The following is a 25748-nucleotide window of genomic DNA, read 5'->3' on the forward strand; positions in this document are numbered from 1 at the left end:
TATATTGTAGCAAACAAAGACCAACTATGTGCATTAACTGAAATTCCGAAACAATATGAGCATTTTGATTGATAGGGTAATAAAAAGTTGGAAAACTACTATTTACATTCACCTCTACAAGATGAAATCTTTCAAGACTATTAGAACATATGTCATTGATAAAACTTTGAAATACACTATGTACAGTTCAAGTAAGACGTATGTTGTAATTTTACAAGGCAGGCATTAAATCAAGAGATTTATCAATGAACAATTCAATCAATCAAAAATGTATTCCAATGAAACACTCTGGATGTAGTCAGTTCATGACGTCAAAACTGAACCTGCATGTAACTAGCAGCAACTAAATAACTACACGAGTCGGGGATTCATATAGTACTTTGCCAAGGTGCTGAAGATGGGATACACACCACAGCCATCCCACATAAGTTATAATTTGACTGGTGCAGGTGAATTTGTCAGCACCTATGATCAGATTTTTTGCAACGGCCATGCCTCTGAAGACGGAAACCACAAACCACAGTTGTTCCTTAGTATATAGAACCTCGGAGCTATCACAATTCAAGATCACCATTTTCATAAGAGGAATTAGAGGTCGAGAAGCTCTCCTAGATGAGATATGGAGCCAAATATGAATTTTCATTGCGCATGGGATACAGAAAGTAGCATTTTAAGTGTCTTCAAGCTTAGGCTGCCACATCCAAATTCACGCAGTTTCTGAAGGGCCAAAATCTTGTCGCCAGTACAAATCTTCCGCCTCTAAAACACCCTGAATAAGGTTTTTTTTTTTTTTTTTTTCCCAATTTTGGGGGAGGGCGGACGGGGAGACAATTATAATATTCATTAGTAATGATACCTAAAAACATATTCTCATTGGCTGCAGAAATCATGCTAACCTTGATAATCATGATTGCAGCATCCTTGTGCAATAGCTCATTATACTCCTGACAGGCGAGTGTCTGTTAAGATGCAAATATGAAGTCACCATGATGAAAAAAGTTACTGTGATAAAAATTGAAATTTTAGTCAAAATAAAGAATTGAAGAAAAAAAAAAAAGAAAAGAAAAACATTTTGAACATACTTGGACACAGTTGGGGCAACCAACATCTCCTGAACAGAAGCATGATGTAAGCATATCCAACGCAGAAGTCAGCAAATCATTAAACAGTGGTCGAATCTGTCCCACCTCAAAATATCATACATTAACATAAAACTCCATCGAGAAAGAGAAAGTGAAAGAGAGCAAACAGCTTGTATTTGCTAAAATCAAGAGGGCAAACTAAAAACTGCCAATGTAACAAGAAAGAGTGGCAGAAAGACATGTGGTGATGTAAAAGTCACTTCCAAGTCTATTGTTCCAAATCTAGTGTATATTATATTTCTAAACCAGTACATGATGAGTGCTAAGAATCTTTTCCTTTATATTAAGTTAAACTCTCATATCAAGAGATTACATACAAAACCATCTTCTCAATATTGGATACATCTGCAACTTCTTTGACTCTTACTATTCATTATTTAATAGTGTGATATGTTTGCTGCATGATTCTTGATAAGTAAGAAGTAAAAAGATAGATCTATGTCAATTACCCGCATTGAAAGTCCTGTTCCTCCGGGACGTTGATCATATAATAAGATTCTTTCTGGTACATAGCGGGTTTCATGAGGATTTGCACATTCTGGAGCTAAATCTGAAGAGTCACAGATTATGTAGCTACACATTTACAAGAGACTCAATCAGGGAAACAGCAAAGTTATAAAAGAGCAAAGCTTTATACAAAAAGGAACAAAGAAAACAAAGAGAAATTTAGGAAGCGGGTTCTAGGTGTAAATTTTGGATGAATTATTCATTGCAAAAACTATTATCATCGATAGCAGTAATTCATTCAGCTCCTCTGAAATATTAGCAGTGGCAGTGTGGCACCAACAATCAATAGATTTGGCGACAAGAGGTTCAGGAGCTTTTGTCACCTGTTTAGCAAATAATAGACAGACAAGAGACAACTGCAAATGCATGGTTATGGTTTTAATCACTAGTGAATACAGGCCACCTAAAGTATCAATAAGGCACAAAGAAGATCAAGATAGGTAATCCCTCTCGGACAGTTAATCTACACTCTATACATAATGCAGTCTATCTTATATTATTTAAAAAAAAAAAAAAGAACAAAAACCACAAATACACACACCTACCCAGCCAAGACCCCATATTAATATTGTAAGTAAAAATCATCCTATAGCACATCGTGTAAATTTAGTGCAGAGCTGCAGATCTTTGAGAAAAATCTTCTAGAGAAAGCATACTATAAGGAGTGAGCAAGATAGTTCCAATTGGAGAGCTATTCAATAATTTTGTGAAAGAATGACTAGATTTCAGCACCTGCTTAATGTAATTCTATACGGGTTAAAGTCTAAAGTTTTAGTGCAAAAGAAGCACGGCCTTGATCCTCACCCTTACACCAATAAAAGGGAGATGACCATTGTCACAAGTTAGTTAAGTCTATAATTTGATAAATGTCGGTAGAAACTAGAAACAGAGATATATTGTAATAAAGCTAGAGCCCTCATTACCCTTCAAACTGTGTATTGACTCCTTAGCGATTAAATACAGCATGTACACAGCTAAAAGATAATAGGATGATTGAGTGTGGTTGGTTCCTAGATGACGAAAGCCATAGATAGTTTTGGCTTGAGCGTTCAGACTTCAGACTGCACCTGCAATTACAGAGTTATAAATGCAACAAATATTTTGCGTCTTCTATCTTTCAACTCGTGGTCTTGCAGTCTAGCAGCTCAAGAGATGTTTTAAATTTACTCCTAGCACCATAAAATTGAATTCCATTCCTTAGTTTCTTTACAGAACAAAAAGAGAATGTTATGTCCAGATTTGATGCATACTTACAGCGGAACTACATTGAGGACAGCATGAGATGCAGCATGTAGGCCGGCACGAAAAGAAAATCCCTCTTTCTCCACTGCTGTTTTCACAGATGTGGGAACTCGAATCCAGACAGCCTGTCACAAAAAACCATTGTGGAACATGAAAAAACTCTTAAAAAGAGACTTGAAATAAACAGGAAGCTGTAATATAAAACACAGAAAGATTCGAGCCTGGTATGCACCTTTGACTCATATGAATATTTGGGAAGTGCAAGATCAACCGTATCAAGTACCCTACTGGTTCGTTTACAAATGCAACGGAAACCAAACCAAGTGGTGGTTACTGTGCAGGAATTTGTTAGGGCAGTTGTTCCATGACACTGCATCTTTGAAGCTCTTATTTGGTAAGCCTATAAAATCATCAATGCAATTAATCAGCATTATTCAGGTAACACTACATCTATAATAATCAAAGGGTGAATTAGACAATACAAAAAAGCAATAAGTTAATAGTCTTAATAACAGGAAAAACACACACACACACACACACTAATTTGGATTAATTGGTATTCTATAATGGAATACTGATCTTGATTATAAAATTTTGATAAGAGTATTACAGTAAGGATGAAACATGATTAAAGCCAGTGATTATTAGACATGGAACAAAAAACGAGAAGGATTATTGATGACAGTAGTTTCCTTGTGTATAACTATTCTGACAATCTGATTACACCTTCATTTCTAGGCTTACACTTGACAAAAGAATTAGAACAGAGAGACAACACCAAGACTTTACAATTAAGAGAGCAACAACATCAACAACAACAACAAAGCTTTAGTCCCAAAATGATTTTGGGATGACAATTAAGAGAGCGGCCCAAGTTATGGCTTAGATCAACCAAGTCCAGCCCACATGGTAAGGATACTACACAAATAGGAGTGAAGAACTGATTTTACATATAAGGGAGTGAACCAGAGGCATTTTTTAACTTTCAAAGAAGTTGACCTCTAAGAGACCTCACTAACAAAAGTCCGGCTTCTGCAAACATGACTCCTTAATGGGAGCAGTTGACCTCTAAGAGACCTCACTGACAACAGTCCGGCTGAACTGCAAACATAAGTACATGACTCCCTAATGGGAGCAGTTGACCTCTAAGAGACCTCACTGACAAAAGTCTGGCTGAACTGCAAACATGACTCCCTAATGGGAACAATAGCTGAGATACAATTTTATTTGATAAGAAAATTCATATTTATTAATATTAGAATGGGTAATACAAGAGTACTTGGTGTCCGCATAAAGAAGCTCTAATTTCGTTTTATAGATTAGCTCAATAACTCTTATTATCTCCACCCCTCCCCAACCCCCCCCCCCCCTTCCTCCCAACAAAGAATAATTTGGAAAAGCCACTATTGCCTTAGGCCCTATTCACTTCACCTTAAAAAAAAATATTCAGTAAAAATTAGTAACTTTAAAGAAGAAATATAACAGAAAATCAGTAAAAATAATTTCAATTCAGCAACAATAATTTTACTTCAGTTTAGCAAAAATAATTTCAGTTCAATAAAAATAATTTCAGTTCGGCAAAAATAAGGTGAAGTGAGCAGGGCCTCAGCCCATAATGAAGCTAACGAAGTCAATTTATCCCACACCAAATCATTCAGGATAGTAATACCCTTAAAAGCTAAACCCTTTCTTTCTAGTAGAACACACCACAAGACTGAAATCATTGTATTTGGCCAAACCTTCTTCTCCTTCACTCTACCATTAGTCCATTACCCACAAATTGAATCTGAAACCACTCCTTGATGTACAAAGAGAAAACCCAATTCTTCTAATACACCACAAAGAGTCTTTTTTAAAGATGACTAGCCAGTAACTAAAAATGTAAACCACTTCTCAAAGAAAAAAATAATGGGTAGACCAGCATTCATTTTTGTGATAATCACAGACAATTTCAAAAGTTCAAAGGATCAGAAAATTCCTAAGAGTCTAGTCATTAAAAAAAAAATCAAAAATAATTCTATCTGCAAATGCAAGATTGAGCCAGAGCCATATTATATCCCACCTCAAGTCTAAAAGATGCAAAAATTGCTATCAACTAGACCACTTTAGAAAAAGATGCAGCATTTTCAGGATATAAAAACAGAAAGAACAGGAAACGAATCATTATCACCTCGGCTATTTAAGGCAGCAAATTAAAACTTGAAGAAGGCACGTCTGGTTCACTACACTAAGTCACAAATTTCAAAGACCAAGATGTGCTGAAAGAATGTAACCGAATTTAGTGTTATAGCAATATCAACTAATTCAATAAAATAGGGCTCAGTCCATGGTCAAAATTACATATTAAAAGGTACTACAAAGTAATGACCGTACAAAGTCTAGTCATTACCCTTCAGCCAAAATTTTATAGATACTACTGAAGTTTAAAAAGCCTAAAGTTATAACCCTTGATTATCCTTTGTCATATAAGAATATAACCCTCTGTTGCTATCATCTTTTGTAAGTTATCCGCTACTCCCTCCGTATTTTATTATTTGCTCCATTTCTCCAGACATGGAGTTTTAGGAGGAATAGTAGAAAGTATTAATTTATGATGGAAGTGGGTTGGTGGAAGAATAAAAAAATCTGAAAAAGCAGAAGTAAGTATATGTGGGGAGGAAGAAAATATGAAAATTATTAAAATATGATATGAGGGGGCCACTAGTGGAGAGGAAAGTAAAACATTGTTCTAAGTTCCAAAAAAGGAAATGGAGCAAGTAATAGAATACGTCCGCAAAAGGAAAGTGGAGCAAGTAATAAAATACGGAGGGAGTATCATATAAGATGGTAGCTCTCTGTTGCTATCAACATTTGTAATATCTATGGCTTCAAACTGTCTCCCAAGGCACCGGCTATGAGCTTATGATAGCTAGAAAAGAAGGTCCATTTCTAATCTCCCCGTAGGAATTCAAACCACAATCCTCAATATACAGGTCCCCAAAGAAAGAAGCTTAATGTCAACAATTATAGTTTTTCTTCCTGATCCTCAAATGTTCACTCTTGATACCCCAATATTTTATAACCATTGAACCCCTTTTTAAAAAATAAAATTGTCTCAAATCTCAATCCTCAAAGCATTGGGGAGGGAAATTATTGCCAAGATAGGTTGCTAAAAGATATGTTTGGGACATCCCAAAGAGTGGATCAAATTATGAGACATAGAGAGTACAATGCTAGCATGACATTAACACCAATTTGCTAAAAGACTGTTGAAATTTCCCACTTGATGCACAAATATGTAAGAACAGCGTATAATGCAGTCTGAAAATATAGGAGTAGGGAAATATAATTCAACATACAAGAGCACCTCCAATGACATCAATGTCAGTGTAGTCACGAGTCTGGGTATAATACTTCACGTCTGCTCTTTGGCAAATTGCAATCTTACTTGATAAATCCAACTCCTTCACTAGATAGGTCTTCCCTTGATTCATGTAGATTGCCCCTTCATATACCTGGGTGTTACAAAGATTTAATAAAAAAATCGATTGCACAAGTACAGATAGCCAGATAGCAGGCATGTAAACCAAAAGTAACCATCATAGCATCAGCATGTCCATATTAAGGAACAACATGATTTAAAATTACAGTGTAATGTCCATCAAAAGAAATAAAGAAGTAAGATCAATTACAACTAACCTGGAAAAAAGCCCTGCTCTCTTCAATCTCTTCAAGAACTTCGTTATTCTTGTCAATTACTTTGTATTTCTCAGACTCAATTGCACGGATACTAATTGAACGAGAAGGTAATTTCTAGCAAGACAAAATAAACAGAGAATAGACAAGGTTAAGGTTTTAAGAAAATATAACTTGCTGAATGAAAACATAAACAGAATTCCATATGAAAGAAAGCCTAATGTATTTCAGGCAACCTTTCCTTCTCTATTTAAGCCGTAACTCACCAAGTGAAGTCATTTACAGGATTTTCAACAAAAATACAGGCATCTACATGAAGAAGCCCTGATCAGATTTATAATTACTTCCATTCTTAATAGAACACTAAGCTAACAGATGAGGGGAAGATCAAAGCAAAGAGGAGAATCGAAGAAGGGACACAAGGAAAGAACATAAAGAGCAAGAGTGAAAAAGTGAGACCTTCTCTGAATGAAAGAAAAAAAAAAAGAAGGGGAAAATGTGCACAAACAAAGGCACCAAAAAAGAGAACAAATACAAAAGAATACATAATTGATGATAAACAAAATTGATGTCAAAGCCTATGTCTAGTGAAAAATCTGAAAATACAAAGACATAAAGTATGCACTGTCAAAATGATGTATCTGTAGTTCAAAATTCTGCGCCTTAAACGGTGTCTTATCATCCTTCTCACTTGACTCTAGTGCAGTATCCTAGTGTCCTAAATTTATATTAACCCAGTATTTGATACCAATAGTACTTGAGCGCAGGCAAGTAGCATAGCTGCACAGCTTCCAGGTTGTGCCCATAACTAGGTTACCAGAAGACACCATCTCCAATATACGCATTCTCTTAAATTACAAGTATATACTAGAGAAAATATCGGAGGGGCACATCGTTCCCAAAATAATCACTGTCAATATATGTATGCCACACATTCACACAATGTTTCATCATATTTCTTTTTTCATATTTTCCCTTCATACACAGAAGCCGCTGTAACTTGTATGATCTTGCCATCTCTAACCCAATATTCACGACTCAATTTAGATAGTGGCTTTGCCTGGTCAATAGTGCACAAAAGGGGCCTCAACGAATTCATGGTCCCCAAATATGTAAATTGAGGTAGAAGAGCTTTTAAATAAGACCTGATAAACATACCTCTTGCCCGATGTAGCTCCATATCTTTGCTGTTGACTCACCAGAGGGGTCAGCAGATAAATATCCCCTGCTTTCAAGTGCTGTAACAGCATCGTTTAAACCAGAGCCAAAATACTTTCCATCATATATCAAACTTATAGGATGCTCTATGGCAGCACAAATTAGGTGCTGCTCAAGAAGCTGCATGAAAGACATGATCAAAGTACATAATCAAGCTTGTGAAGCAGAGGATAAAAAGTAAAACTAGCTTGCTATATAGTACTAATTAATGCAGATTTAAGATATAAATTATCAATTACTGATACCTTTGGGTTTTGAGCATCTACATGGCAGCATTCTACAGGGCTTCTGAATAATTTTTGTGGAAATTTCATAAAATACTGATCCAGTGGTCCCTCAAATGCAACATACACAGCAAGTGACGGTTTTCCTCTTCTTCCAGACCTACCAGCTTGTTGCCACAGACTGAATAAAATGACAGGCAATATATCAGAACCAAAACAAATAATTCCAAGTTACTAAGATCAAATAGTTACAGACTTTACCTAGAAATGCTACCAGGAAAACCTAGATGCAATGTCACATCAATATGTCCAACATCAATACCCAACTCAAGAGCATTAGTTGCAGCGATTCCACAGAGCTTCCCGCTAAAGAATTCACTCTCTATCCTTCTCCTATCCTGCTTCATCACAAAGCCCAGTCACAACAGAGCCATTCACTATTTTAATATAAACTGCAATTCTGGTCTCATAAACCCCCTTTCACCATATACCACCCTTGAATACACCCACAAACATTCAAGAGTCCAAGAAAAAATAAAAGCCAAGCAGCTTAATCAGACAAAAAACAACTCAATTTATGGAAAATTTCATTATCCAATTTCCAAGATGCTTCCAAAAATTAATCTAGACTTCAGCTGCTTCGTAAATAACCACTAACATGCTTCATGCATGCTTATGTACATTAAAACCAAAGGTGTCAGCTAGCTTTATGGTGCTAAAGACTCTTCAATTGACCACAAGTCTAGCACCCTCTACCCTTAAGGGCAGCGTTGGTTGGTTGAAGGCATCAGTGCAAGGAAAATAATGTGGCATATGCCTCAGCACAAACCAAGTTCTTTTTTATTTTCTAAAGACATGTTAGATGGCATTGAACACCAAAATAAAAAGGAAGAACACTAACCTCAGCAACATAGCCACCACGATAAGCACAGATGGAATCACTAAGATGAGGAGCTGTATCTTGAAGAATCTCATGTCTGCCAAAGACATAAAGTTGAAAATTAAAAAAAAAAAAAACCCAAGCATTTGGATCACACTTAACTGCAATACACATCAAGATGCGTCTAAATGGTATAACACAAAAGCACAACCATCGTAATAAAATCAAATGCATGACCAAGTCCATTTTGCAAAAACCATTCACACCAATCTTCATCCTCAGGGAAAAAAAAAAGGCAGAAAATGACGACCATTATGAGCTTAAATCAACAAAATTTAGACTTCACATATGTTTCACTAAAGGACATTCCAGAACCTATCACGAATATCAACACATGAATATGAGATTGACTTACGTGTAAGATAACACAACTTCACAAAGTTTGCGTGTTTTGCAGAAAGCAATACAACGTAGTCCATGCTGCACCATTTCAGCAAAGAGTTGTGAAACCTCCAATATAGGGCTGTAAATACAACAAAAAGATGATGGTTACCGGATTGCAAGCAGTATAAAAGCTGGTATGAATACCAAGGCAGCAGAGCATGAGCAGTAAATCAGTAATATACTGAGCCCAAAAGAATTAATATCATCAGTAAAAGTAAACATAGAAAGAAGGGGAAAGATAAAGCTTAAACTGACATCTAACTATTGTTCAACTTTAAGTAATATTATTTTTCATCAATCTCTAGAAACATCAGCTATACAGAAATTCATAGTTTTGTTTTATCTTTAGAATGTAAGGAAATCAAGTAACTTTCAGAATCCATGTAAATCTGTAGTTGATAGAGATATATTTCCAGGTCTTCTAAAGTGCATGGGAATATAGGCACTAGATAGAACACAGTTAGCAGAAATCTAATTCCGGCAGTAAACATGGTCTTTTAAGCAGTTTATTAAACAGGCTACATGCATTATTTCAAATTAGATTCAAGGCCAGACCTTAAATTTAGAAGGGCAAGGCTATATTTACAACATCCAAGATTCAATTGCACATTGGTAGGAAAGTTGGTGGCTAGTCTACACTTAACACAGTAAGACTCTAATGCTAAAATTGATCTCTTACTAGCTATAATCAGAAACCAGTGGCAAGATAGAGCTGAAAAGGCCTCTTGAATCAGCCTTATCTATTCGAAAAGCAATATAGAGGCTTGAAAGAGATGAGAGAATCATCAAATCACCTTAGCATATAGCATTCAAGATCAGTGTGAAATTAGTAATGGGTTAAACTCAGTATATCTTTATACTTTTGAGAGAAGGGTATCAAGTGATTTTCTATACAGGGAGAAACAGGAATTAAGAACTAATACTCCGCATGAAAGAAAAAGTTTCCTGTTTGCTGTCTAAGGTCTAATCCATCAAGTAAGAGCTGCATTACAGCTAAAACTTGCAGCCATGCCCATAACAGGTCTTAAAAAGTGGTTGAAATATGTTATGTTTAATCCATGTCCCACATTTCTTAGTACAATGAACACTATATACCTAGCTTCCTACAAACGAAGATAAATTTTACCTAGACCTCTTTGTGACAATGGTTTTGATTCTTGTGTCAGTTCGCTGCACCTGGATTTCAGAAGTATATGATCAACATCATATCACAAAGTTACCCACTACATAAAAATATCAAAGAACCATAAAGCACCCACTGTTTTTGGTAACAAAGGTGGATTCCAAAGAATAAAAGACTTTGGAGCGGACGGACTTCCATCTTTGTCAATCAGCTCCATTGTTGGTAAATTTGCAAGTTCCTGAATGGAGAAAAAACAAGCTAACCAGCTCATTCTCATAAAGGGAAAAGATCATTGACAACTGAACAAATAAACAGCCAGATTGATGGAAGTCATGGAACCCACCAAGTTAAGGATAAAATTACCATTGCATGCTCACGGGGGTTGGCAGAAGTTGCAGTAGAAAAGATAAAAGAAGGATCAGAGCCATACACTGCATAAGGCATATGTGGATTACTGGTGATGCTCTTACAGACCTACACCAACTGAGAATAGGATACTATGCATACTAATGCCATAAAGGAGCTTTAAACCGAGTGCATGGGACACATTAGTTAGTTATCACTCCGAATTCATATAGATACCTAAATGAAATTGTAGACATAATATATTCATTATGTGGCACATCATCTTCTTTTAATCCAATGAAGTCAATTAATGGCTTTTATAAAAGTAAATAACAATCAAAATTGATTGATTTGGGCTTTATAAACAAATTTGGCCTTAAAGCCCTATGAAAGAAAGTTGGGCTACGTAAATGGCTGATGGCCACAAAACCCATCCAGGTAGCTACTTGGAGGTTAGAACCCTATAAATTGGAAAGCTCTATATATATATATATATATATATATATATATATATATATATATATATATATATATATATATATATAGAGCTCATCTATTTCAATTTTCTATACACTTAGAAACTAAAGCTACACAAGAACACAAATATACTCTTGCACCAAAGTTGATTATAAAGCTCAAATTAGTAAATTTACTAAATTAATTTTTATAAAAGTCAGCAATTGACTAAATAAGATTTAAGAAAAAGATCATGTGGCATCAAAAAGAATGTTTATGCCAACATATACATACCATGAGAACATAACCGGCGTAGTCTCCTCAATATAAGGGAAGTATGGCATCCAAATGCTCCCTTATAAGCATGTGCTTCATCAAAGACTACATACCTGTTTGATTAATCAGAAATCACATTGTTGGAGAAAATTACAGAAATCACAGCTTTATAGAATTTATAACATATACTTTCAACATCCATATATAAAACAAAAATCACAGCTTTATAGAATTTATAACTTATACTTTCAACATCCATATATAAAAGTGTATTAAAAGTTAAATGCACTAGTATAAAGAAAAGTAAGCAAAAGAAAATTACAGAAATAACTAGATAATAAAGAACAGCAATCAACAAGATTTACTCCTTACTTAAGATTAGATAAAATTCGCTGAAACTGTCCATGATATGGCAAGATTGACATATGCAGCATATCTGGATTGGTGATCAGCTGTAAGAAAGGAAAGAAAAGACCTCAGTTAGGCACAACAGCATGGTGAGAGTAGCGTCCACAATCTTACAAAGTTGATAATTACTTCCTCCGTTTCTTTTTTGTTGACACATTTGTTTGGGCACATTTGCCAATGCATGATTAAACGATAATATCTTCCATTATTAATAAGAAATAAGTATATAAAAGAGTTTATTTGAAAAATATACATTGAGACATATCCAACAAGACCCCACAAGACTATGTTTCTTCTCAAGTATAAATCACAAATGGAAGTGAAAGTAACTTATGAAAAAGTGTCCAAAGTCAAAATGTGTCAACTAACATGACACGCAGGAAGTAATAAAGTACCAGTCTAGCGTTGTCACGAAGCTGATTCCTCTCTTTTTGAGAAGTGTCACCATCATAAACTCCAATATTGACATTTTCAAAATTTTCAGTCATAGACAGCAATGATCGCAACTGATCCTGAGCTAAGGCCTGGAAGCAGCATTAGACATAAAGTAGGTAAATTCATTTTAGACAGTTTTCATCAGAAAAAGAAAATATATCATTTTAGACAGTCAAAGAAGTTGAATACAAATTTAAGTGTGAGTTAAAAATATGTCACTGCAAACCAAATGTGAGGCACTGAATAAAAAAGAGGCTGCAAATCAGTGAACGAGTGTATTTGTGTTTGCATGTGTCTACAAATCTACGTAGGCTACTCTTGTGCAACTTTTGGTTAAGATAAATTTTAAACAATAACATTGTTGGAGTCCGTCAAGGGCTTGAGCAGCATGCCAAATTTCAGAGGAATCAGACACCATTTTAAAGTAAAGGTTGAGAAAGGTCAAATAAGAACATCAATATATCTGAATGCTAGGGATCCCTAAAGCCTAAAGAATTGCAAAATGGGATTTAATAGTACCAAAGATGCAAAAGTGAACTCGTAAAAACTAGACTTCCTTTAGACTAGTTGCGCTAGTCTAAATGAATATCTGCTAAACAAACAAATCTACATATTGTTCAGTCAAATTCTCATGCATGCAGCATGCGTCATACATACAAACAGATATGTGCTAGTGTGTGCACGGGAGAGAGAAATATCGTATTACTGTAAGAGGTGATGGATACAAAACTAAGGGGACCAGGGTCCTCTAAAAAATCATATAGTGTGCCAATCTAGATGAATATCTGCTAAAGATACGCCAGACAAGGACCACAAAAAAATAATACACCACTATTTCCCACAAAAACTCCCAACTAGAAACCATAGTCTGGAAAAGTAACTCATTCCTTTCCATCAACAAAACCAAGGGATAGACATGCAAGATACCTGCCAAGAGGTCTTATTAAGCCTATGTCACTCAAGACTAATCTGACTTGATCCACAAATAAGAGCCAATCAACAAGCAAAAAGTTAGAAATTACAGGCTCCTCACAACCAAGGCACAAGACACGTGTATTATAACTTAAACACAAGGGTCTCCAATTTTTATGATTACCAACAATGTTGAATCCATTCAAGCATGGAAGCCCAGATCTTTTTTTCTTCTCCCTTAAAACCATAACTTGCACAATTTTGATAATATATTACTTCTTAAAAATGAAAAAGGGCCAAAAAAAAAAAAAAAAAAAAAAAAAACAGGCCTGGATAGTGTATGAGGCATACTCTAGCAAACCTGTCACCCCCAAAATTTAGGCTTCTGCTCAAAATGAAAGTACTATAGGAAGACAAGACCCTCACTACCCAAGAATTCAACATTTGAAATATTGTGTGAACTACAGAAATAATAAGACATCAGAAGCATATTGGAAGATAAATCCCCACAAACTAGGATTCCTCTAAAGTGCAAAAATTACTATGGGAATTTACAATGAGGAAACATGGGATATAAAATTCCAAGATTGAAATGGGAGGCAAGTGTACCCACAAGTGGCTCCCATATGTTATTCAGAATACCAGACTATACCTGTTTCGACTCAGTAAAGAAAAAATAAATAAATAAACAACAGCAATAACATTATTAAACTGAAGCTAGATCAACAAAGAGCGAAACAGTAGCGTCTTGTAAATAGGCAACAGACCCCTCACCCAACCAACCTTAAGACTTACATATTATCCCTTAATAAAGAGATAGCTAAAAGGATTACCCTGCCCTCCCTTTTCATGCAAATCATATCTTACATGTACAGTTGGGTGGATTCGAACACAAGGCCACACATTGACTAGATCAAAAGGCAATCAGACAATGAGCACCATCCAATCCACATCCACCATATAACTATAAACTCTTTACACTCCAACTAACCCAAGGTGCTCCAATTCAACCTTTAAGTAGAGCAAATTCCAAATTGGTCACTTCACAGAAAAGACGAGAATCTAGTGTGCTGATGTGGGGCTGGCTCAATTCATTAACTTTGCTAAACATTTGCATTAAAATTAGAGCCAGATCTTTATTTTGAGTTGGCCTGAAATGAGGGAGGACCCATTCTATAAAAAATGTAGTCTTGACTGGGACAGTATGATCAGCACATAAAAAGTATCATCATTTGAAAAATGTAACAACTGGAAACTTCCACTATTTATCCAATTAATCATATAATATATCCCTTTCTCTTTATCATTTCAACACCCTGATCATCAGTTGAAATATGTAACTAGAAGCTTTCTCTATTCATCTAATGAATCTACCTGCTCTCCTTATAATTTCAACATCTGGAACTACACAGAGCTTCAGTAACCAGCTCTGGCAAATTAAAGATGGTTACGCCATTCTATTTTTTTATATCAATTGGCTGGAGGAGTTTAATATGGGCTTTGGAGAACTCCACCTACTTGCATCCACACCAAAAACTAAGGTGTTGTCCACCCCCAACATCACTGCTTCATAACCGTAAAAAAGGCTAGCCCTTAGAAAGCTTGAACCCATTCTAATCTTACTTTCATGTCAAAAAATTGTCTCATCATCAACCAACTCACCTCGGACAATCAAAAGAGCATAGAATATAGCTTATTGAAACCCCTAATCCAACAAGGGACCACAAATGTGGTGATATATTGAACCAGAAATCTTTAAATCAGCTAAGCATAAGAGAACATAAAAAAGACAGCCAAATTAGCTGAAGTAACACAATCATTAGAAACTTAAGGGAAAGTTGATAGAGAAAAGGAGTAATTAGAAAATGTAATCCATCATCTCTCAAATAACAAACAATTATTATGGAGAGCCTACCATCAAATACATCTGAAATGAAGTTTTATAAGAAAACAGTAAAAACTTCATAATTGTCCACACAATCTTGCCAAGCACAATTCAGTAGAAAAAAAACAAGAAGATAAGTAAGGCCAGTGATTCATCCAATTCCCTTACATAAGCATGCCTGATTAAAAGTAAATATCAAAACATATTCCATATATAAGACTGTATGTGAGTGTATAAGTGGGTACATGCTTGTTTATACACAAAAAAACAGTATATTCACCTTAGTAGGAAACAGATATAGAGCACATGATAGCCAGTTTTGGGATAATGCTTCTAGTATTGGAATATTATAGCACAGAGATTTCCCGCTAGATGTCATGGTGGCTACCACGACATTTTTTCCACACAAAGAAGCCTTTATAGACTCAGCCTGCAGAAAGGTAAACTTAATCCACATTAGTTTTATGGCTTTAAGCAAAAAGTTACAAGGCACATACGGTGAAACAGACCTGGTGGCTATACAGCTTAGTAATTTCCAGAGTCCTTAGAGCACTCTTCGCATTTTCTGATAATTCATCAGGGATATCAGTGCACACTGCAACTCTTGCAGTAATTTCTTCTATATGTACTATCTGCATCCAAATAATAGCCCAAAGCAATTAACAAGAACCCTTCTAATCTTTTATTTTCCATAGGCACTTTGTTCTATAAATATTGGCACATTATGCTTTTTGGTCAAATGACTAAGAATATTGTGGTTAGGGAATAAGGGAGGCAGGGGGGAATGGGCACCAGTCAGCAAAGCTTTACAGGCTTTACCTTAGTTTTAAAGGGCGCAAGGTGCAACAAGGCACAAAAATCCTTAGGGCCAAGGCGCAAGGCAGGCACTTTTTGTAGGTAAGGTGCACTTTATTTATATTAAAAATTATAATATTTTCTACTCCCTCCGTCCCCGAAAGAACGACCCTTTTGGGTTGATTTCGCGGGTATTAAGAAAGTTATTGGAAGTATAAGAGTGTATGGGGAAGCTAAGAAAAGTAAATTGAAAAGGGAAATTTACATTGGAATTGCAAAAAAGTAGAGAGAGAAAGTAATAAAAGTATATAGAAAAGGCAAAATTTGCATGGGGAAGCTAATTTTGCACAAATATTATTGCAAATTAGAGGGTATTAAAATGGTAATGGGATGAACATTTTGGGACTAAAATTAGGCCAAAAGGGTCGAACTTTTGGGGACGGAGGGAGTATTAGATAAGTCTAAAAAAAGAATTATGAGAAAAGGTGAAAAGGCCATATGATCAATAGCTAGGATTTGTCAAATGGAACTGGAGGATATGGAGTTACTCTCTCCTCTAGACTGACCATCACAAAGTCACATGGTGTTTTTATTAAAAAAAATAAAAATAAAAATAAACAAATAAATAAATTACGCATTAGCTATTTACAGCCTTACAGCATAAGGTGCAAGAAGCAGCCTAGAAAAAAGTGCATAGGTTTGCACCTTTTGTAGGTCTTTGCACTTCGCAGAGCTAAGGCACCACCTCTTGCGCCTAATTGCACCTTGTGCCTAGGTACACCTAACTCGTGTTTGTTAAAACTAAGGGATTTGCAAGCTTCTTACAAAGAGTAACTTCATACATTATGAAAGTACCTGTCCACGAGAGCCGATGCCCTTCCTAAGATGTTCAAGCATCAACATGGGTGAAAGTGGATGAGTCTCCTACACAACCAAGCAAGCTGATTATTAAAAAAATTAAAAAGATCTATAACTTTGTGGGAGGTGGGTTTTTGAGCTCTTTTTTACACAAAAGAAAATACAAGAGTGGTAACTAAGAAGGCTAGAGATGAGAAAGGTCTAGAAGTGACGATTGAAAAGCATCCAAGCATAAGAAGTAAATTTAAAACCAAATCTTTAAATAAAGTTCTGAACGATCTGAAACTTAAAGCAGTTATAATTTTTCTTGGAAACACAAATAAAAATCAAGAATACGAGAGTGCAACTCTATCACAGAAGTGGATGCAAATAGGAAAACAGCACATGCTACCCCTACAACTCTCTACCAAAATCACTGGAAAAAATGTGATGAAAAGATCTGCCATAAAGACCTTTCTTGCTCAATTGCACCAAAACAACAAAATCACACTTGTTCACACATTAATTTCTCCTTGAAGCTTTCTAAGACAAAGCCACAACGCCCGCAAGTCATGGAAGAACAAGTATACGGCAAACACCTTGGTAATAGCTAATGAAAGGAAACAGTTGGTTACATATAACATGTACCACGGATAAATGCCAGAAAAAAACACTTGAGAAACAAGAATAATGATCCACCAAAAGATTTATGAAGCTAAATCTCCAGAAACATTAGCACATCTAATATGGAGAATGAGAAAAGCAACAGACTAAAAAAGACTTCCTCCGTATTTTTAGTTGAAACGTATTCCTTTTTGGGAAGTTTTATAGTTGACACGTATCTATTTGAGATATGTCTTGTACAATAATTGTCAATTTTGCCCTTATCTCTCTTCTCTTTCCTCCTCCTTACAGACCCACTCCATCTCTCTCCTACCTAACCCACATACTCCCTCTTAACCTGGCAACATCTTTTTTCTTTCTCCTCCGTCATCAGAGTCCTCATCAGAAAGTTCCACCTTGGCTTCCATTCCGACACCACCGCTACACGTAGAACCTTAGTCTCCTCTAGATCCCCACCACCATGGCTGCCTCCATAAAACCTTAACCATCATATCCTTCACTGAATTCACCTCCAAAAGCCCCAAATTGGCTGTCCTTCACCGTTAATAATTTTGCCTAGCTACTTGACCGTCGACAATGGATGTTCATAAAAAGTTGTAGCATATTGAATCTCAACTTTAAAATTTTGACTTTTTGTCAATCTTTCTTCAACGTAGCAACAATCCTCCATCACTCAACGCTAAATTGATTAAAGCGTCGATGTTCTTTCATCCTTCATCGTCATCTTGTTTTCCAATTCTAGATCCAAAGGTAGAGGCGGTAACAAATTGAAAGTTGGGGTTGTAAATATTTTTGGAATTTATTAATGCTGAGTAATTTTGTGGGTTTTATGTGAGGAAGAAGGTGTTGACAAAGGTAGGATGGTGGTACCGGAAAAGTAGATCAATGTGGTGGTGGAGTAGAATCAATAGATGAAGTTGGGGTGGGATGGAGGTGGCTCACGTGCTGGTCAGTAATTGGAGGAAGGAAAGGGGAAGTTAAGTAGGGGTATTACTGTCCTTTACATTTATATCTTACTTCTCCTAAATATGTGTGCCTAAATCAAACTCATCAACTAAAAAGAAACGGAGGAAGTACTTATTAATTATCCCTCTAAGACTACTTAACCTTAGAATAGAAGTATCCAAGAACACTAAAGAGAGTGCAAAGGAGGTCAGACAGTGATGCAACACCCACTCCAATTCTCAAGGTATCTGCATATGTGTGCCCAAACAAACACTCTATGAAGGGGCTTCCTCTCAATACCCTTCATAAAACAATCCCTGCCCTATAACTGAATAAATTAAAACAAGACAACAGAAGTATATATAGCATTGCCCTTAAAGGAAAGCAAGAGGAAAAACATACACAACACCGCACTTCGATAGAGCTTCTATTTTTTTCTGCACCAATTCCGTAAGAGGATGAATCAGTTTTCTTTACAGAAGTGATAAGCTCCTCCAGCGAAGCAGCTTTCGCATAGATTCCATCAGGCTGCATAACATGATTGTAATAGAGTTATAGCTCTAATAATAAGAAAACTGGTATCATAGGATAGCATTCAAATTCAGTATAAAAACAATTGATAAAATTTTCGAACACACTTAGAACACAAAACAACAAAAGGTGGCCTGCATCAAATGTTATGAATGATAATTTACACAAAAATAAACCCCGTTGCCAAGGATTTTGATTATCTTAATAGAGATATAACAAGCGGTAGATTTATAATAATGATCATGTTAAAGCGCAAAAGCTTACTGAGTACCCAGATGGTGTTGAATCTCTAGCATATATGAAGATTCAAAAAAAAAAAAGAAAAATAAAAAATAAATTCAAGGACAAGTAGTAAACTCGTAAACTATCCTGAGCAACATTATGTAACTCCGGGAAGGATAAGGCACTAGGGTCTCACGTATCCTAATAATCTAATATCATCATATCATGTCAATTATCTCATTAACTAAATCCAATTACTATGCTCATTGCAAAGAGGACTTCATTCCAAAACAATAAAAAGGTCTCATAATCTCTTGCCTTTTTATATGATTACTCACAACTACCCTTTGCTTCTTCCCAATTGGAATCTTTTTGTGAGATAAAAAAAGTTAAAGTGGGAAAAATAAAAAGGATGGGAGGGAGTACTATTAAGCTCCTACCAAGCAACAAAACATCTCCCACTCTAACACATTTTACTCCAACTTCCTCCAAGGCTCTAAGAAAAAATCCTCCAAATTATAGTCATGGTCCATCTTATTTCCCTCTAATTTTATCTTGTCTCCTATGTTCAAAATTTATAATCCACAACTTTGCAAAAAGCTCTCTTCCTCACCTATTCAATAATTTAAGGATTGATCGCAAACCTTCCACCAATAAGGCCTTGTTCTTTTCACCTAATTTCTACTTGTGAAAAAATATTTTTACTGATAAAAATAAGCTTACTAATCAAAACTGATTTTTACTGAATGCAACTTTTGAGAAGAAATTCATTTTATTGATTGACACTAATTTTTAGCGATCACAACTCACAAGTATATTTTGTTGTATAAAGTTACTGAATTTTGCTGAATAAACTGAATTATACTGATAAAAAGATTTACAACTTAAAGTTACTGATTAAAAGTTATTTTCACGGTATATTATAATTCAAAGGTGAAAAGAACAAGGCGTTAGTTAATAAACAAACTATGTAAATGGTTAATTTGGTTGGATGTAGGAAAAAGGCCATTATATTTGTAATGAAATATAAGATCAAAAGTAACATTATAAGGATAAAAGCATATAGTATGCAGTGTTCATTGTAACAATAACAAGAACACAAGAAAAACAATAACATTCATATACCATAGTACCATATGAAACTCTGTTATTGAGGACCATAGAAGTCAACATTGCAGATTAAATTAAATGAATAGTATTTCTTTGGTCAGGAATACGACACTAATTTTTTCAAATAAAAAATAAATAAATAACACATCTAGGACCAAAATAATTGAGCAATGGAATGGATCTGATACTTACATACCAAAAGTAATCTGAAACCTTCCTCTAAAGTTGTTCTGAAAAGTATTTGTCTTCTATTTATCGAACTAATTATCTTTGACACAGGAACCGTTTTTCGAGCTGTAAACATGAAAATATACAGGAATGCAATATCTTGTAAAATCACATAAAGACAACATTCCAAAATCCAGAGCATAAAGGAGGAGTTGGGGGAACATAAAAACACACATCACTCAGGAAAACAAAAGACAAGGATCTCACGTTCCAGCACTTTACCTTTCACATTGCTTTTAATATGGTCAGACTGTTCCCTTGAGAAATTATTTATCACAATAACATCAAGTGACATCTTACTTTCTGTTTCTTGGTCAATAAAATGCACAACCTGGGATCAAACAACAAATTCAATTTAAATTTAAAGATCGTCAACACAGTAACGAAAAAGTGGATGTTAGCTAGCTTGGAGTATTAAATCTCCAGGGGAATAGTAAAAGAGATATGGTCTAAACCTACCTGCATCCAGAACTAATGTGTATCATAAACAAACAAATTGGTGTGCACTATAAAGAACATCATAGCAAGACAGACCTTGTGTCGGGCATCAAATTCCATGTCATTGTAACTCATGCATGTCACATATTTATCCATACTTATGCATGAAAGATCAAATGAAGAGATATAATACAATTTTATATCCAACAGCATAATGTTCATGTTCAGCATGCTAATAATAAAAATAAAAAGTGAATAGTACCTCAAACAAAAAAGGTGAAATTTTGTTATTCTCCCAAGTAGCTTATAAAAACAGAGTACTTATCTTATTATTTTATCTTAAACGAACCTATTACCTATTAGACCTTATTAGAACTTATAATTAGGCCCTTATTGGACCTAGTCGACCCTTATTTATCCTATATGAAAACATTAGCCCTTATCTCATTTTATCCAAGCTTATTAGCCCTTATTTTACTTTATATCAAGTAATTAGACAAGCCTGACTTTAGTGGAGAAAAGTTGAGACTTCATTCACCATAATGAATGATTGTGTAACCAGAGGAAAAGTATACATCCTGTAGGCTACAATTTATTTGTCCTTCAACCTCATCTTCCATGCTACAAGGACGGCTTTCACTTTCCCAGACTGAACTTAAAGAATTCCAATCAATGCCACAAAGAAAGCACCGAAGGCTAAAGCCATGTTCCATGAAATCTTTATTTAACAGCCATATTCAATCATAAGGATCTTGGAAAAGGATAAAGAATTTATTTGACCTTGATCATTGGAGAGCAAAAGGAGGACCACACGTAGCCTTCTCATGACTAATCTCCAAGATATGATAATGGGTATAATTATGTCAATGACTTTGAAAAGTTGGCCTCCATGGGTCCATGTCTATCAAACAAGAAAATCAACCAAATTCTTATTTCATGACTGCAGAATGAATCAATGAACAGCCTCTAATATTGGGAAGCTTAAATATAAATTCAGCACAGCCATTTAACTTACTATGCATTAAGCTGGCTACAAGTTGATATCTAATTAGAAATTGTTATTTGATTGACATTAAAAGTTGATCTACAGCCATTCTTATTACTGTTGACATTCCCAGTTATAATCTTTCGCAGGAATAATCTATGCTCAAGATTAACTAATCCAGCCCTAAACCTCAACTTTTGTTCAACCATGAATTTTCCATCACTGAGATTTTCACCTTGAATTTATCTATAGATTAGGGCATATAACCCACTTGATGCACGCACCATAGCTAGCCATGTCAGGGGAACTCTTTTTATTTGGCCTTATATCACAATTTTTAGTTGTTGGCAACATTAATGAGGGAAAATATGTAACCAAATATTTTTAGGGGTATAAATGTCCGCATACTTTTTTAAGAGTTAGAAAAAAAACAATTAATACTAATGAGGGCAAATAAGTAAATAAACATTTTAAAGGGTATAATTGTCCAAACAATATTCATAAGAGATATCTCAAACTTTTTAAAAGGTAGAGAAAGGGATTAAATAAACACCTAGTTAAATTCATATTAAAAGTAACAAGAACACGAAGCCCTCAGCCTCATGTCAAATCTCTTGGAGAATGAGAATACAAATAAAATCTACAGCAGAACTATGATTTGCCTGCAGCTTGGACAGCCGTGATTGTAGTATAGGACAATAAACATTTTGAATTAACTCAAAACATACAAGACTTAACAAAAGTTCCTTAGTTGAGAATTTGAGCTATCATACTTTAGTTTGTCCTACAGTAGCCAATAAGGAAACTAAGAGAGCAATTTAAAGTGGGCTGAGAAAGACATGTAAACACAAGGTAAATCAACCAGGAAAAGCAACTGTAACAAGCCAAAAAAAAAAATTAGCAGGGGATGTATCACAGAACACATAACAAATTGGCATCAGATGCAATTAAGTTGGTAAGGAACCTTAGGGCAGAGATCTGGCAGACGCTTCAAATCTTCCACACAACCACAGAAACCAAGTTCACGGAGTTTATCAATTGAATTCTTGACAAGGTCAAACGTAACAGCTTCATGATTCACTTGAAGAAATCCAGCAAAAATGTTCAAGAACGTAAAGGACTTCATCATTATCGTTAACCATGTTGGGCAAAGGCATGAGCAAGAGGGCTGGGCCGGCTGGCCATTCTCCTGCATATTAAACTTGCTAGATAACATACAGTTCCCAGTTTCTGCATCCGATAAACAACGCACGGACTCCAATACCTTGAGGAAACCTTCACAAACTTCTTGATCAAGAACATGCCTTTTAGAGGAATGCAGTAAACTAGATATAAGATCATCAGCAAGCCCTGCCTTATTTTCAACTTGAGAGATCTTTCTACGCTTTCTTGAATAATTACTTGAGAGATTCTCATTTATCATGTCATCTTTACTTTTATCAAAATGATCTGGCAAACAACCAGAATGTTCTTCAGAACTCATTGTGTTACTTAGATACGACAAATCTTCCATCATATCACGCCAAGCTGATTCTGCTACGTGTGAAGGTTCACTTTGTGGAGTAGTCTGTGAGGCTACTCCAGATTCCTCAGAGTGTATATTTTGGGATTTTGCTTTCTTTGTAAACGGCATAAGAGCGACAAATTCTCCTGAGTTTATGGAATGACGTCCTATTTGACTCTTAACACCTAATTTCATACCCTGGGAAACACAAAGCAACTCAACAGAAATAAGCAACACGTTCAAAACATAAACAACATAGTACTCGGTAAGTCCCATACTAACAGTCCGACCTTAACTTTCTTCTTAGCTCTAAACATCTGTGATTATACATACGGTTTCCTCAAATCCTCATTAAGTGATTATACATTTATACACTAATAGTCAAATCAAGAATATAAAAATGAAACCGAGGTAGTATAAGACATAAAAGCTATAATACTTAATCCACGGATTCGACTATTCAAGCTCATAATATCATCACAATAATGTAGCTACCCTAACCCTTACTCAGGGGATCAACATCCAATCCACTAACCAATCATTGTTTTTTTTCCGAACAAGGGTACACAATCAAGGATTAGGTCCTAAACTAACCGGAGTTTCATTAGCCATTAGCCAATTCACATTCAATCCTAAACAATTATGCTAATTTTGACAAATATATATAAATCAATAAAATGACTAAATTCACCACATTAGCACAATGTCGCAATATTAACCTATCATACCATAACAACATATAAATCAATAATTTCAATATAAACCAATTAAAATTGAAAGTAACATGTTATAAATAACAACAATAAGAATTAACAATTACAAAATTGTGAGAAAATTCGTACTCTGAGAAAAAGATGAAAGTCGGAAGAAGAGGCGGGAGGAAAGCGGTTCTTCAAAATGAGTTTGAGGTCTGCAATTGTTTTGGTCGATGAAATTGAAATAGTGATAGATTCTCCGCTTAGGCTGCGCACCGAAATTTCTCTCTCCATTTTTTTTCCTCAAGCAAACGATGATGAAATGTTACAGTATCAATTTATTTCAGTTTCCCGAATTTATTCTATTAACTCATATTAAGACATCATCATTCCCTAAATTTATGTCGCTTTTTCATTAGAAAAATTCTCGCCTAAATGTTTTAATGGCATCATCTTTATTTTTTATTTTTTTAAAACTGAACTACTCTATTTTTATTAATTTGAAAACTATTTATGAATTTTGACTAAAAAATCAAATAGATGCTTCTACAAAATATTATACAAACTGTTAATTGTTGAAAGCTAAAATAATAATTTTGATAACATTGGTTCTAATTATATTTTTTGAAGCATTGGTGCTAATTATATACTACTTATTTTTTTTCTTCAGATTTCATTAATATGCATTTCTTAAATAATTTTCTTTTGACTATTTCAATTATTAATTGTAAATAATGTGGTTCATATATATCCTTAAATGTAAATTATTTTTATATCTAATTATAACCTTTATATACAATATAATGTAACAGAACATAAATTACAAGAAAGATTACTTATAATCGTGCATTGCACGGGGATAACCTAATGGGTTAATATTTGTATAAATGTTAGGTTCTGGAGAAAATTGTCATTTGAATTTTTTATTTTTTATTTTTTCCAAATTTGGAAAGGAGTTCCAACAAGAAAAGAAAAGAAACCGAAAGAAACAAACATTAATAAACTAAACCCCCAGCTAATTAGGAGGGACAAGTCGAGGAATAGCAACCCCTCTAATATCCTCCTCTAAAATGCGGCTAGGATCTACTGGAATACTATTCATTACATCAGGTTGAGAGCCCTGAGTGACTCCGCGGTTGGCCAACCAATCCACCGCTTAGTTCCCTTCTCTATAAATTGGACGACTTTGACTTCCCAATGCGCTTCTTCAATCATCTGTCGGCAATATTTTATGTCATGAATATTCTCGCCTCTTGGAACTTCTGGCTTGTGTAAAGCTTGAACACACGACAAGTTATCCATTTGAACCTCCAGTTGTAATATGTGCAGATTCTTTGCTAACTCAAGGCCACGGACGAGAGCCAATACCTCTGGTCTAAATGCAGAACAATAGCCAAAACTTGCTGCAAAGGTTGTAACATGGTTATACGAATAATCATGAATAATCTGTAAAATCGATTGAGGAAAATAACCAATTAGCTCGTTCAAATAAGAAACCCAAGCGAAAAATTACACAATTCATCTTCAATAATGAAGAAAATCGAGCGGAAGAAATGATAGAGGTGGATCTGAACCACCAAAAAAGCACCATGGGAGAACCTGAACAAAACCCTAGTGAGGCTGTCAAACCACCAGATCCTAGCAAGCCTCTTCTATCTAAGT

At 35.1% G+C, this 25748-nt stretch overlaps 1 protein-coding gene across 4 annotated transcripts; it reads right to left on the reverse strand.

The window, feature by feature from the left end:
• Nucleotides 1-33: 33 nt before the first annotated feature.
• On the reverse strand, nucleotides 34-24524 carry LOC110697909 (uncharacterized ATP-dependent helicase YprA-like). Of its 4 annotated transcripts, XM_021875312.1 has the most exons (27): nucleotides 24234-24520; nucleotides 22852-23589; nucleotides 20687-20795; nucleotides 20433-20530; nucleotides 18776-18901; nucleotides 16823-16891; nucleotides 15682-15804; nucleotides 15453-15602; nucleotides 12336-12464; nucleotides 11905-11984; nucleotides 11551-11645; nucleotides 10819-10886; nucleotides 10592-10693; nucleotides 10459-10508; nucleotides 9304-9411; nucleotides 8910-8985; nucleotides 8270-8406; nucleotides 8030-8189; nucleotides 7725-7904; nucleotides 6570-6683; nucleotides 6230-6385; nucleotides 3124-3291; nucleotides 2904-3016; nucleotides 1592-1715; nucleotides 1083-1178; nucleotides 897-959; nucleotides 34-769 (listed from the first exon to the last, which is right to left on the reverse strand). In XM_021875312.1, exons 1-27 carry the CDS (start codon nucleotides 24378-24380, stop codon nucleotides 707-709), a joined length of 3642 nt encoding a protein of 1213 aa, XP_021731004.1. In that variant the 5' UTR covers nucleotides 24381-24520; the 3' UTR covers nucleotides 34-706. The 4 variants fall into 4 exon arrangements, with proteins under 4 accessions (XP_021731004.1, XP_021731015.1, XP_021731008.1 ...); XM_021875323.1 differs by lacking the exons at nucleotides 34-769; nucleotides 897-959; nucleotides 1083-1178 and adding an exon at nucleotides 2573-2716 and having other exon boundaries at nucleotides 1613-1715; nucleotides 24234-24524; XM_021875316.1 differs by lacking the exons at nucleotides 34-769; nucleotides 897-959; nucleotides 1083-1178 and having other exon boundaries at nucleotides 1614-2716; nucleotides 24234-24524.
• Between the last annotated feature and the right edge of the window lie 1224 nt (nucleotides 24525-25748).

Source organism: Chenopodium quinoa, unplaced genomic scaffold, assembly GCF_001683475.1.
Source record: "Chenopodium quinoa cultivar QQ74 unplaced genomic scaffold, ASM168347v1, whole genome shotgun sequence".
In the NCBI taxonomy this organism is placed as follows: Eukaryota; Viridiplantae; Streptophyta; class Magnoliopsida; order Caryophyllales; family Amaranthaceae; genus Chenopodium; species Chenopodium quinoa.

Bases quoted from the DNA above. Each gene is read 5' to 3' on its own strand.
- LOC110697909 (XM_021875312.1), bottom strand. From the start codon at position 24,380: ATGGAGAGAGAAATTTCGGTGCGCAGCCTAAGCGGAGAATCTATCACT. The intron at 3,017-3,123 runs GTGCATACCAGG...TTTTTGTGACAG, and splicing joins AATATTCATATGAGTCAAAG to GCTGTCTGGATTCGAGTTCC. The intron at 770-896 runs GTTAGCATGATT...AACCTTATTCAG, and splicing joins CTGCAATCATGATTATCAAG to GGTGTTTTAGAGGCGGAAGA.